At 41.1% G+C, this 12672-nt stretch overlaps 1 protein-coding gene across 1 annotated transcript; it reads left to right on the top strand.

Moving 5' to 3' along the window:
* The first annotated feature begins 2059 nt into the window (after positions 1-2059).
* Positions 2060-6571, top strand: LOC104073877 (alpha-1-antitrypsin-like). Its single transcript, XM_009573810.1, has 4 exons — positions 2060-2717; positions 4209-4479; positions 5135-5282; positions 6277-6571. Exons 1-4 carry the CDS (start codon positions 2060-2062, stop codon positions 6466-6468), a joined length of 1269 nt encoding a protein of 422 aa, XP_009572105.1. The 3' UTR covers positions 6469-6571.
* The last annotated feature ends 6101 nt before the right edge of the window (positions 6572-12672 follow it).

Raw genomic sequence — 12672 nt, 5'->3', positions numbered from 1 at the left:
TGCATACAACGTCCAAGAAAACTAGCTTCATCAGCATTCAGCTTTGTCCTTCTAGGTAATATGTATTTGAAGCCATGTAATGTTTAACAGAGGGAAACATCAGTATGAGTAGAACAGCAAGAAACAGCACAACCTATACAAGAGGAAGACCCTTCTGAATGTAATGTAAGTACCCAGTTATCTTTACCTTAACAATTTTGATGCAGCTGTATGGCATTTAGCTAGTGAGTCATGAAGCACAACTGCTTTCAAGGGTGAAACGTGGTTTCTAAGCATTCAAATGACAGCAGAACTTAATTTCAAGAAATACTGAATAGCAAATTGTGGGGATACACTATAGCAGCTCCACAGAGTATAACTCTGCTCTGAATATTTATCCCAAATAGCTCCTTCACATTTAGACGAAGTCTGTTTCATTAACAAGGGGGAAGTATTCTGACTTCCCAACTGTCAGTCTTATTTCATATCATTACTAATGTTCCCTAAAGCTTACAGACAGATAATCTAAACTGAGGTGAATGAGCTGGCTTATTTACACCAACACGGTCCAGACAGGATTCACAAATTGATTTTGCTATGCCAGCCTACCCTCTTAGTCCCGATTTACTCAGATCTCACAAAGCAAAGCTGCGGAAGGACAAGCTGGCTCCTTTTCACCCAAATCTTAGTGGTCAGAGTGCTTACACAGGGTGGGGGAAATACTAATAAGCATCTCATCTGCTTTGCTGAACCTGTGTCTCTGAGTTGACTGGGGGGTGAGCAGGTAACTCATGTGATCTCCTTCCCCGAAGATGTTCTGCTTCAAGTAGGACATTGGGTGAAGGCTATTTGGAGTTGCTTTTCTCATCATTAGTACAATTTTCAATTGGAATAGCTCTTGCCTGTTTTCTGACAGGTTAAACATCCTAGACACTACAAATCATCCCAACATGTTCTTGGTTTAACCTGTAACAGAGAAAGCTATAAACAAACAAACAAACAAAAATGGCCACAGTTATCAGAAACGGCCAAGATGCCACCATCCAGACTCTTTGCTGAGTGCTACTCTGGCCACGGGGCTATCAATTGGAATAGCTCTTGCCTGTTTTCTGACAGGTTAAACATCCTAGACACTACAAATCATCCCAACATGTTCTTGGTTTAACCTGTAACAGAGAAAGCTATAAACAAACAAACAAACAAAAATGGCCACAGTTATCAGAAACGGCCAAGATGCCACCATCCAGACTCTTTGCTGAGTGCTACTCTGGCCACGGGGCTATTTGCCTTATGAAAGGAGACTTTCCTGCTGGCTTGCCTGCTGATACAAAGTTTGGAAAGACAGGAGGGTCCAAGCCCACACCAGTGACCTCACCCTCCCATGACCGGGATGGGGGGAGTACACGCACAGAGGAATCCATCTGGAAGACATGTGTCAAATGAGTGGTTGTTTAAAATAAAGCAACATATTCTGATCTAATCAGGTATTGAAGCAGAAAATTTTTACCAGCTTTCTTGTGATTAGTCACTTTGTATATTAAAATGAGTCAGGAATGAGAGGAAGAATACCATTTTTGAATGCTGCAATCTTGTATTTTTTTTCCATTGACAAAGCACTGTCATTTGACGTAAGCCTCATTCAATCACTAATAGCATAATAATCCTGAGAGTTCTCAGAGATAAACATAAAAGAATTAAGAGTTCCTCCTGATGTGCTGCCTCACCATAAAATGGATTTACACAGAAACAAAAAAAAAGCAGCGCCTTTTCACTTGTTCTCTCCCTCTGACTCTTATTTCTCTTTAATACTCACATGTTTCTTTCCAGTAACAAGTGACTTTTGTAGCTGGACTAAAGCAGAACTGAAGTAGGCAGCAATGGATAGGAATTACAGATAAACTCAGAAGCACAAGGATTTAAAAAACAGTTCCATAGTAAAGGACCAGGTCAGGAGATAACAGTGATTACCAGATAGCTGTTGAAGGTAGTAGCAGAGAGAAATAAAAGATGAGATGTTGACACAGCTGACCTCCAGCATCCAAGACTATTTCATTCTTTGTCCACACAGTAGCGGCGAAGGATGATGAAGGCCACCCTCCTGCTGTGCTTGCTGGTGGCCATGCTTCACCTCACTGTCCACAGCCTGACCCAGACTGACCACCACAATGACAAGCCCAAGGCAACTGACCCCCAGGAGCAGCATCTCCGTGAGGGAGATTCTCTTGAGTCCTGCCAACAGATAGTCCCCAGCAACACAGACTTTGCCTTCCGGTTTTACAGGCAAGCAACCACCCAAGAACCTGGCAAGAACATCTTCTTTTCCCCAGTCAGCATTTCCACTGCCTTTGCCCTGCTGGCCCTGGGCTCCAGAGCCACCAGCCAGACTCAGGTGCTGGAAGGGCTGGCCTTTAACCTCACCGACACCCGGGAGGAGGAGATACATGATGGCTTTCGTCATCTCCTCCTCTTGCTGACCCGCCCTGGCAGCCAGGTGCAACTGAGCATGGGGAACACCTTGTTCATAGACAAACACCTGAAGCCACTGAAAACATTTCTGAAGGACATCAAAAAACTGTACAAAGGAAAAGTTGTTTCTAGTAACTTCCAGAATTCCACTGAAGCTAAAAAAGAGATCAATGATCATATAAAAAACAAAACCCATGGGAATATAAACCAAATACTTAAAGACCTCAATCCAAACACTCTAATGGTAATCGTTAACTACATTTATTTCAAAGGTAAGTTACATAGGTGTTACTTACTGCAGTACCTCAGTTTCACCTGCACTAAAACAAATACCCCAGATTATTTCTGAATTATTTTTAAAAGAAGGGCCAGTGTTTATATTAGGCTATTATGATAAGGAACATTGAAAGTTCTCACACTTTGAAACCTCTTTCACATCTAAATTTTTCTAGCATATGTTTAGGCTCCTAAGCATAAAAGTTCATTTATTTGCAATCTTCAAGTTTTAGGGAACTGCCAGAGCACAACAGGTTGATGCATTTGTAAATTTTTCTTTTTGTTAGACTTCATATATTTATTATTTTAAAATTACAATGTTTTCACATGCTGTATGAAGTAGAAAAATAAATTCCAAAGATGCAGATTAACAAAAATTGCCAAACACTTTAATTTACTTACAGGACATGCCTATTAAATGGGTAGGTACCTCTGGAGTTGGAGTCTAAATGTTCTACAGCTTGTCATCACATTATACATATCCCAAGAGGCACTTGCAAAAGCACTGCTTTGGCAATGATTAACTTCCTCGTGATGTTATATCCATTTGCAGCAGCATGCAGGACATACATGGAATTTACCACCCAGAAAGGCATGTTTGGAAATAGACGAACTTTCAGCAAAACAGATTTTATTTCAAGTACTTTATTAAATTTGGGTACCCTAGTCTCAGGTACCCTAGTCTGAGGCATTTCTTTATGTACCAGCGTATATTTTTTTTTACTGGGGGGGCAGGGAGGAAGGCTCAAACTTATAAAGTAATCAGAGTACAGTGGAGTTTACATTCCATTATTTATTCTTCAATTTTATTTTATTTCTATTCAATATTAAAAAAAGAGAACATACTTACAGATTGGCAAGCTGTGATCCCTGTGTATTTGTTCAGTGAATGACCTGATTTAATACAAAATAAAAGTTGAATAAACATCAAGAGAAAACAATTTTGAAGATCAAAGCCCTTGAAGCCCTATTCCATTTACAGTAATGCAGTTATGATCAGGCCCAAAAGTTCGGGTTGTTCTTGCATGTAAGCTTTTCCTTAGTGCTACTAGATGAAGAACATATGAAAAAGCACGGAAGGTGCTTAACATGCTACCTTTTGAAAGGCAGACATCTGCTGTGGAAATTGCTTTACAAGCAATATTCTGAAACCAGAAAGTAACCTATTGGATCCTGGTCAGCTTTCATTTTCTTCAAATAAAATATAAGGTAATATGATTAAGTTACTTCATTTAATTTATCTGACTTAGAAAGGTGTTGTACAAGTCCATATGAAATTTAACCTGGGATATTTAGTTGTTACTGAACGCGGTACAGCAAAGATGACAGGGAACAAGATCTTTAATAAACTTGGAATACGTTTGATCTTCAAGCACCAGTGTAAATCTTCAGATATGGGTTTATCTGGTGTACATTAGTCTGGACTATATTAATATATCTTCCTTGAAATAAATGTTCAGCTGCATTCTTTCTCTTTTCGTTTTAAGCCTACTGGGAAAATCCTTTCAATATTAAGGGGACCCACAAGGATTATTTCCATGTGAATGCAAAGACTTCAGTTGAAGTGAAGATGATGACTCGAGATGGATTTTATAAAACATACTCTGACAGGAAGCTGTCTTGCGAAGTGGTGCAGATACCTTACAAGGGAGATGCTGCAGCATTGTTTATCCTGCCCAGTGAAGGAAAAATGAAACAGTTGGAAGATGCCCTGACAAAAGACACTGTGTCTAAATGGGAAAAATCACTTGAAAGACGGTAAATATAGAATTCTGATTTGATGATTCAAGGTAACCAGAATCCAAAGTCTAAATACTATGATCAGGTTTTACAGTTACTAGCCTTTGCTGTTGATTGGAGATTTAAGCAATGAAATAGGTATAAAGGGACAGACCAAATGATTTGATAATTTGATAGTTTCAGAAAAAATTAGAATCAGCGTTGCCTTGTGATGAGGGAAGAGATCTGTGAGCTGGAAAATTTAATTTTTTTCCCCACACATTTTCTAGTTCGTGTTAAGTGTCTTCATTTCGCTTGTCTCAAGCACAATGTTAAGAGTGGTAATACTGCGACATAGCAATCAGATCCCTCAGAGGGAATGGGAGTGAATTCCAAAAGAAAAACCTTCAAGGCTAGAAAAAGAATGCAAACTTAGTCCCAAAAATGCTGCACCACCGCTGCTTGCTCTCCCATCAAGTGACCGTGTTGCAGAATCATACAAGAAAGTCCAACTGATGTTGTTCTCCTTTCCCATGTCCCAGACCATCGTCTTTCCATCCTCTTTTTGTTGCCATCTTTTTCAAATGAAAAGACTAACATTTTAGCACAGAAGAACCACCAGCAAGTTGGGAGTCTTCAGTCCAAGGCATGCTTTGGTTGCAATAACTACCATAATTTCCTTTTGAATTAACAGGAGGATAGAAGTGTATATTCCAAAACCATCGATTTCAGGCTCCTATGACTTAAAGAAGATGTTCATGAATCTGGGTGTAACTGATGTGTTTTCTGACCAGGCTGATCTGTCTGGAATCACAGGAAAGCCTGATGTGAAGGTTTCAAAAGTAAGTTTGTCAGCAGAAACAATGGTCTGTGGATTCCTCAATACCCAATTGTCTTGCCCTAAGCTAAGTTGTGAAATTTTACTTATTGTTAGGGCTGGCTGATACTGTGAACTAGAACATTTAGATGATAAAGTAACTTTAAACTCTCTCAGACTTCTCCAAGATCTGGAGATAAGGGTACTGTCTTCCGTCTGACAGGCAAAGGTTGGGAGGGGTGTAGCATTTGTCCCAGAAACTAAACACAGCCCAATTTCTGCATGTGAGAGAAGTGCCCAAGGATATCTGTGTTGGGGATGCCTTGCATCAGCATATCTAGCAGAAGAAGTAGCCTTTTTCTAACACGTACATTCTATAATTTTAAAAGATTTTAAAACTTCTGCTGCTATTGAAGGACCTGATGAGTGCTAATCATGTAAGATGGACCAGACTTGAGGAAAACATCCCATTTCCTGAAAGTAATGTGAAGAGAAACAGATAAAGTGAAGAGGAAGGCTAGCATTCTTACAGCCATTCTGAAAGCAGCAATTACAATGTTCTAACATTTTGGGGCTAGTAAAACAAAAAGATTAAAAATGCTGAACAACAATTTAAAAAAAAATTGGTATCAAGTTTGAATTTCTACTGGCTAAACTGTAATGTACATGCTATTAGGGATACATACAGAGCAGTTCTGGAGCCAACTTCCTTTCCCTCCGAAATTGTCATTCCTTGTGAATTTGCTTGAATATTCTTCTTTCAAATAATTCCACAAGCTGTGCAGTCCCTAAGGTCTGTGTTGGGTACACTTGTGTTGAGGAACTCCGAATGTGAGAATACTTGCTTATGGAGACAACATTGTTAAAAAAAACACCACGGGCTATAATGGCCTTCTTCCTGGTTCCTGGCCTACCAACAATTTTTGTGAAAGGCAGTAGCTGAATTAACTTAGTGTTAATTTTAATCATTTCACACCCTGTCCTCCACATACATTAATTCTTGCTGTATTTCATTGTAGGCTGCTCACAAGGCCCTGCTAAAGATTCACGAGAACGGCACAGAGGCTGCGGCAGTCACTGGCACAGATTTTCTTCCTCATTCTGTTCCTCCTGTTGTTAAATTCAACCACCCATTTTTGCTGTTGATTGTTGATCAATATACTCAGAGCATCCTCTTCATGGGAAAAATTGTAAACCCAACTGAAAAATGACTGGTCAGTGGCTGGTCTTATTGATCTGAATTGCATTCTTCATGCAATTATAGTTCAATGTGATTAAAATTATATCTAACCAGTTACTAACAATTTTCTTTTTCCAAAGAAATGAGGCATGAGTGTGGTCATTCTTAAAACACTCTTCTTGCTTCCTCCTCCAGTAGAAAGTAACCACCGAGATACACCTATTCATGAACTATGAAAAAATTTATAAACCAGCCTTTTAATGACCAGTGTATGCCATCTTTGAAAAACAAGGTAAGTATCCAGCTGAGAGAATCAGTTTAAAATATTTTAAGTAAATAAAGATTGAAAAAAGTGGCCACTCCTGACTTGTGGGTAGGAAGGAAAGAAAATGCTGAGGTTTGTTCCAGCTGCTGCCAGCTCTCACCAGGTCCTGGTGCTGGGGGGCTGACATGTGGAAATTTAAAGTACAAATGCAGTTCACTCAGGGAGATCTTAGTTCTTCTTTTCCACATGGATGTCATTGATGGAGAAAGGTCATGTTTTATTTCCATGAGAAAATTATTGCTCGCCTTTCTGAGGACGTCTGTGCCAATTTGACATCTCTCTCCTAATGCAGCCTTATGGATCCAAGGCAGTGTCAAAACCCAGAGCCAAGGCTTGGCACTTGTGAGGATCTGGAGCACCAAGAAAAGGAATGCGTGCCAACAGAAACACAGCGAGTCTGGTGTGGTGTCAGCCTGACTGCCTCCCTGTTCCATCCTGTGGGATCAACAGCAGATGTTTAACAGTGATAAATGTATTTAACACTGCTCAGGGGTACAGCAGCATAGACTTAGATTAAAAAAACCTAGACCCTTCTCAGTGTGTTGAACCTCATTCAATTTCTTTAAATATACTAGGTTAGGTGATCAGGAGTTTAATTTTTTAAGTCAGAAGTTTGAGTCTATAGGGTCATGAGATCAATTTGATAGTAGAGCAATTAGTACCTGAGAAGGAGCTACTCTGTAGAGTCCAGCCTCTCTAAGGCAACTATTACCCGCCCACACCAGTCTGTACAGTTAGAACATTTGCCTTGTGTACAGGATATTCAGGAATATTCATGTTCAGACCCCTCCCTTTCCTGAAGGCAGACAATCCCGTACCTCCAAGAGCCTAAACTCCAGGCTGGTCAGGCTGACCCCTGCGAAAGAAGTCATAGCATTGGACCTGGAGTGCTGGTAAGGATATTTGCCTGGAAGATGGAAATCCAGGTCTGCCCTTCCCTGGATGGAGAATGGGTTTGGCAGATAAATCCTAATGAATTCTCTGCAAACCACATTGTTGAGTGGGTGGTGTCTGAAGCAATCATATCTTGTGACATTGGTAGGGCTCCTAGGAAAAGGAAGGCATAGCTTCAAATCACATGCTGGGGGAGTCAGTCACTTTCAGACCAGGCCTAGGTACTTCCTTTGAAGGTCAAGTCTTTTGCCATACTCTCCTTTATGACACTCACAGCCTGATGGCATCCACCCGCATTGTGTTGGCTTCTCTGAGTCCCCCTTTAAGCTAACAAACTCTCCACAAGCATCCTATGTGGAAGCAATGCCTAAATCAAAGCTGGGGAATATTTTAGTTGGCCAGACACCCAGAAGGTGCTACTGGCATTGCTTTATAGATTTAATCTCGTGTTTCATCAACAAATAGAAGTTCAGAAGGGATAGGGTATGAATACCTGGAAGGGGTAAAACAAACATTGAGATTAATTATATCCCCATGGTTTACATCTATGCTAGTAAATAAAGTGCTCCAAGGTCTGTTCTCTAGCCGTGAGGTCAACTGGCTCGTCACAGCTCATATCCATGTTGCTTAACTCTGGTTGCATATTGGAAATATCCCCTGGCCTGTGCTAACTCTAAAAACATGCTTAGCACTTGTTTGGAAGAATTGTAGCTGGCATGAGCAATACCTGTGTCTGAAACTGTACTAAAAATGTAAGAATATGAGTGACTGCAGGCTGATGGTCAGGCCTGTGCCCCAGCACTGCTCAGTGTACTAGTACAAATGGAACCAGAGTGACCAACTGAGGGGTGGGAAACTGTCCCTCTGTCATTCAGCCCTATAAGCTCCTCCTCTGCTGGCGATCTGCCTTTTTTGAAGGACACTAAGTTCCAGGTCATGCTGATAGGCCTTCACCAGCTACTTCCCAAAAATGAGGGAACTGGAGACCCTTTGCCCTTCTGTGGAATAAGATTAGGCAGTTCAAGAAACACCCTTCAAAACTACCACAAGTCTCAAACTGTGAGACTCCCATGTACTTCCCATAGATGTGTTTTGGTGGTTTCTTCTGATCAGTCCTGTGCATTTGCTGTCACAGTAACTGTGCATGCTAATTTTCAAAAGCATAATCTTTAATTTTAAAGCAAATCTTTAATGCTCCTCATTAAAGATTTGTGCTGGTCCTCAGATGATACAGCAATGTTTTGATGATGCAGATACTTGAAACACTTCACAACTGAGCACATAGAATCTATCATGAAGCTTAAAATATGCAAGTTTAATTCTATTACATTGTAATATAAATGAACTTAAATACAGTTTAAAATGTGATACAACTTACTGTGGAGGCATAGCCACTGTCCATCTTCCATATCCTGCCCCCCTCCTTACGAATATTGAAACAAGAGTTTTGTTATGAACCAGAAAGTCTGTCACTGGTTCAGGGACCTGACAGTTTTTTGACAGTTGTGCAAGCTGCTTGCTAGGTGCTGCCCTGACTCTGCAAACTGGAATGAGCTGGCAGAAAAAGGCCATTGGAGACTCTCCCTTGGCAGCTGGATCCCCCATTGAGAAAGGCTCAGCACCCAAGGCCAATGTCATGCAGCTCTCCTTCCAACGACTGCGCAGAGGCAGGCAGAGATGGAGGTGTTGAAGTGCACAGCTCCCCGCTCCTCAAATCTGACAGTGATGTTAAATAAAGCAGACCATGACTTCAGTAACACCACTGCCAAACTAGTGCTGAATCAGAGAGATGTAACCAGATCCCCTGTGATCAATTCATTCTCATAGACAGTGCCAGACCAAAGGGAAACTCGTATTTTTTGATTGCTAAAAATTTTTGGAAATGGTTTTACTGACAGATCAGAAAGACAAATGTTGCAATAACCCGATAAAGTAATAACTATAGAAGTTCTCAAAGGGCCAGATGGATTAATTTAGGAGTTGTTTCTGGCATGGTACCCAGATATGAAATCTATTTACAATTAGATCAAGAAACCTTGAATTGGCTTTACTTTTTCTTTACCCATGACTGCATGCAATGCTCCTTTGCTGCACTTGAGCCTGTTGTCCCTGGCTGTCAACATTCCAGCGGCCACAAGCAGAGTAACAAAACTAAGCGCTGCAGAGGCAGCATCCCCACGAGGGAGATCCTTTTGGGACAGTCCCCAGCAACACAGACTTTGCCTTCCAGTTTTACAGGCAAGTGACTGCCCAAGAAACTGGCAAGAGCATTTTCTTCTCCCTGGTCGGCAACTCTGCTGCCTTTGCCCTGCTGGTCCTGGGCTCCAGAGCCACCAGCCAGACTCAGGTGCTGGAAGGGCTGGCCTTTAACCTCCTCACACTCGGGAGGACCCACCACTTTCCTTTACTGTCATTTATTTTAATTCTGGGAGTTATACATGTCATCTCTAAGTTCTTGATTAAGGTTTTTGGTCTGTAGTCTTAACTACTTGAGTTTGATGTATCTTTTGAAAAAAGAAATTCAAGCTACTATTCAATTTGAGAGCAAAATTTTGGTCTTGCAGCCTACTATTACTTATTTTCTCCCCTTTTTTATTCTAGTGATTTTTAAAAATCTTATAACAACTAATTTTGAAAAGCCTTGACAGTGTCAAGCAGGTCTACAATTCCAATGTCTTCATCTGGGAACTTTATGGAAAATATATCAGTAAAACCTGAGATGAGCTGTCAGTGAGGGATTACCTATCTTGAATGTTAAAATGCTGGCTGATTGACTCCGATGGAAGACATATCAGGCTTTAAATACTTGCATGCTCTTGGAAATGCATTTTCTTTCAGTGTTAGAAGATTAGGTACAGACAAAGCAGAAAACTTAAATTATTGTTTTCTGCAAACTGATGAAAGTGATCATCTGAGGTGAAACGTCTGTTATGAGAAATGGAATCACACCCTGGTAATAAAAGAATAATAAGATTACTTGATTCTCTTCATACAGCCTTCATCTAGCAAACTATGAGTTCATATGAAATTTTAGTTCCGAGATTCCTATTGCATTGGTGAAAGAAGCTGAAAACAAAGAAGAGTCTGGTTTCTATTCCCAGTTCTGTCACAGACTTTTTGCTTAGCCTTCAGCTTTTTTCTTTCTGTCAGTCATGCTGGTTTTTGAAATGGAGCCAGAAGAACTTTCCTTATCCGAGGAGAAAAGGATGAATATTTGTAAGACATGGAGATCATAGTTGGGATGCCCTTTACAGAAACAGATAAAAATACAGAGAGGACTTGATTTTTATTCTAGTTACAGCAATTTTGCAATGATCCCAATCTCCTGATTTTAATGGAGTTATTTATGTCAAGAAGTTTATTTATATGAACTTTTGCAGACAGACCTTGAGTGATACATAAGGCAACACGAAATGGCTGCATGAGGATTTATCATGCAAAGTGCACATTTCTCTTGCTCAATCCTTATCATCTTCCCACAGCCAGAAATCCTTTGCCCTGGAAAAGCCAGAAATATAACTTGCAAAGCTGGCATATAATAATGTGACGACCAAGTAGCAACAGGAGTAAGTTAATGGTATGGGATGAAACTCCTCCTGTAAGGAGGAACCAAGACATATTGCATAACTGAGCAGAGTCATTGGCCCCACAGTAGGGAATGAGATAATTAAATTATTCCTTAATTCCTTCCATATAGACCATTGTCAGGCCAATGGGAAAAGCACGTCTATTAGTCCTCTACATGACTTCCCTGGCTCCTGGAGCAGGAGTGCCTCTGTCCCAGCCACTGTTCATCTAGAAACATCCAGGAGCTCTGTACCTTCCTCTGTGAAATTCCGCTGGACGGATATCCTTCCTGCAAAACTCTGCACAAACTTTCCAGTTTAGCCTCACATTTCACATCTGTTGGGGGACAGAGCAATTTGCACCAACAGAAATGTGCAGAGAAGTAACAAACTGCTTTCCCCTCCTCTCTCACAGACGCTGCCATCTGGCAGGTATCCCGGTGATACCCATGTGTTGTGATTCACCCTCATTTTCCTTTGCATTCAACAGGGGAGACTCATGTTTTCCAAGAGTCTCTATTCTGGCACCTATGACCTAAGGGAGATTTTCAAAGGACTAGGTGTGACTGATGCATTCATTAACCATGCTGAGCTATCTGGAATTGCTGAGAAGCTGATTGCTTTGAAGTTTGCAGGCAAAAATGGTCATTTGTGGGTCTGATGTAACTGCTGGTCTCAACCTTGCCTAGGAAGAGACTTGGGCTAGGGTCAGAGGAGCTGGTGCCTGGAGTGGTGAGCAGGGACAGCAGCAACTTTCTACTCTCTCCCTGTGCCATGGCTTAACCCCAGTCGGCAACTAAGCACCACACAGCCGCTCGCTCACCCTCCCCCCACCCCCGGAAGGGCAGAAGTAAGAAAATTCGCAGAAGTAAGAAAATTTGAGATAAGAACAGTTTAATACTTGAAATAAAATAATAATAATAACAACAACAGTAACAACAACAATAATAATAAATTGTAATGAAGAGGAAAACAATGAGAGAGAGAGAGAGAAGAACAATGGTGGCAAACTTTTTAGCAGGGCCTGTTGCGACAGGACAAGGGGGAATGGTTTTAAACTAATGTTGTGGTTTAACCTGGCAGGCAGCCAAACACCACACAGCCACTCGCTCACTCCCCCCAGCCCCCGCAGTGGGATGGGGAAGAGAATCCAAAAAAGAAAGTAAAATTCATGGATTGAAATAAAGACAGTTTAATAGAACAGAAAAAGAAGGGATAATAATAATAATAATGGTAGAATATACAAAGTGAGTGATGCATAATGCAATTGCTCACCACCTGCCAACCGATACCCAAGCAGCCATCGCTACTTCCAGGTCCATGCCTCCTATTTATATACTGAGCATGACATCATATGGTATGGAATACCCCGTTGGCCAGCTGGGTTAGCTGTCCTGGCTATGCTCCCTCCCAGCTTCTTGTGCACCTGGCAGAGCATGGGAAGCTGAAA

The sequence above is a fragment of the Fulmarus glacialis genome, unplaced genomic scaffold (genome assembly GCF_000690835.1).
Source record: "Fulmarus glacialis isolate BGI_N327 unplaced genomic scaffold, ASM69083v1 scaffold10883, whole genome shotgun sequence".
NCBI lineage: Eukaryota > Metazoa > Chordata > Aves > Procellariiformes > Procellariidae > Fulmarus > Fulmarus glacialis.
Note: the sequence above shows the minus strand (reverse complement) of the source record. Positions and strands in the feature narration are given on the sequence as shown.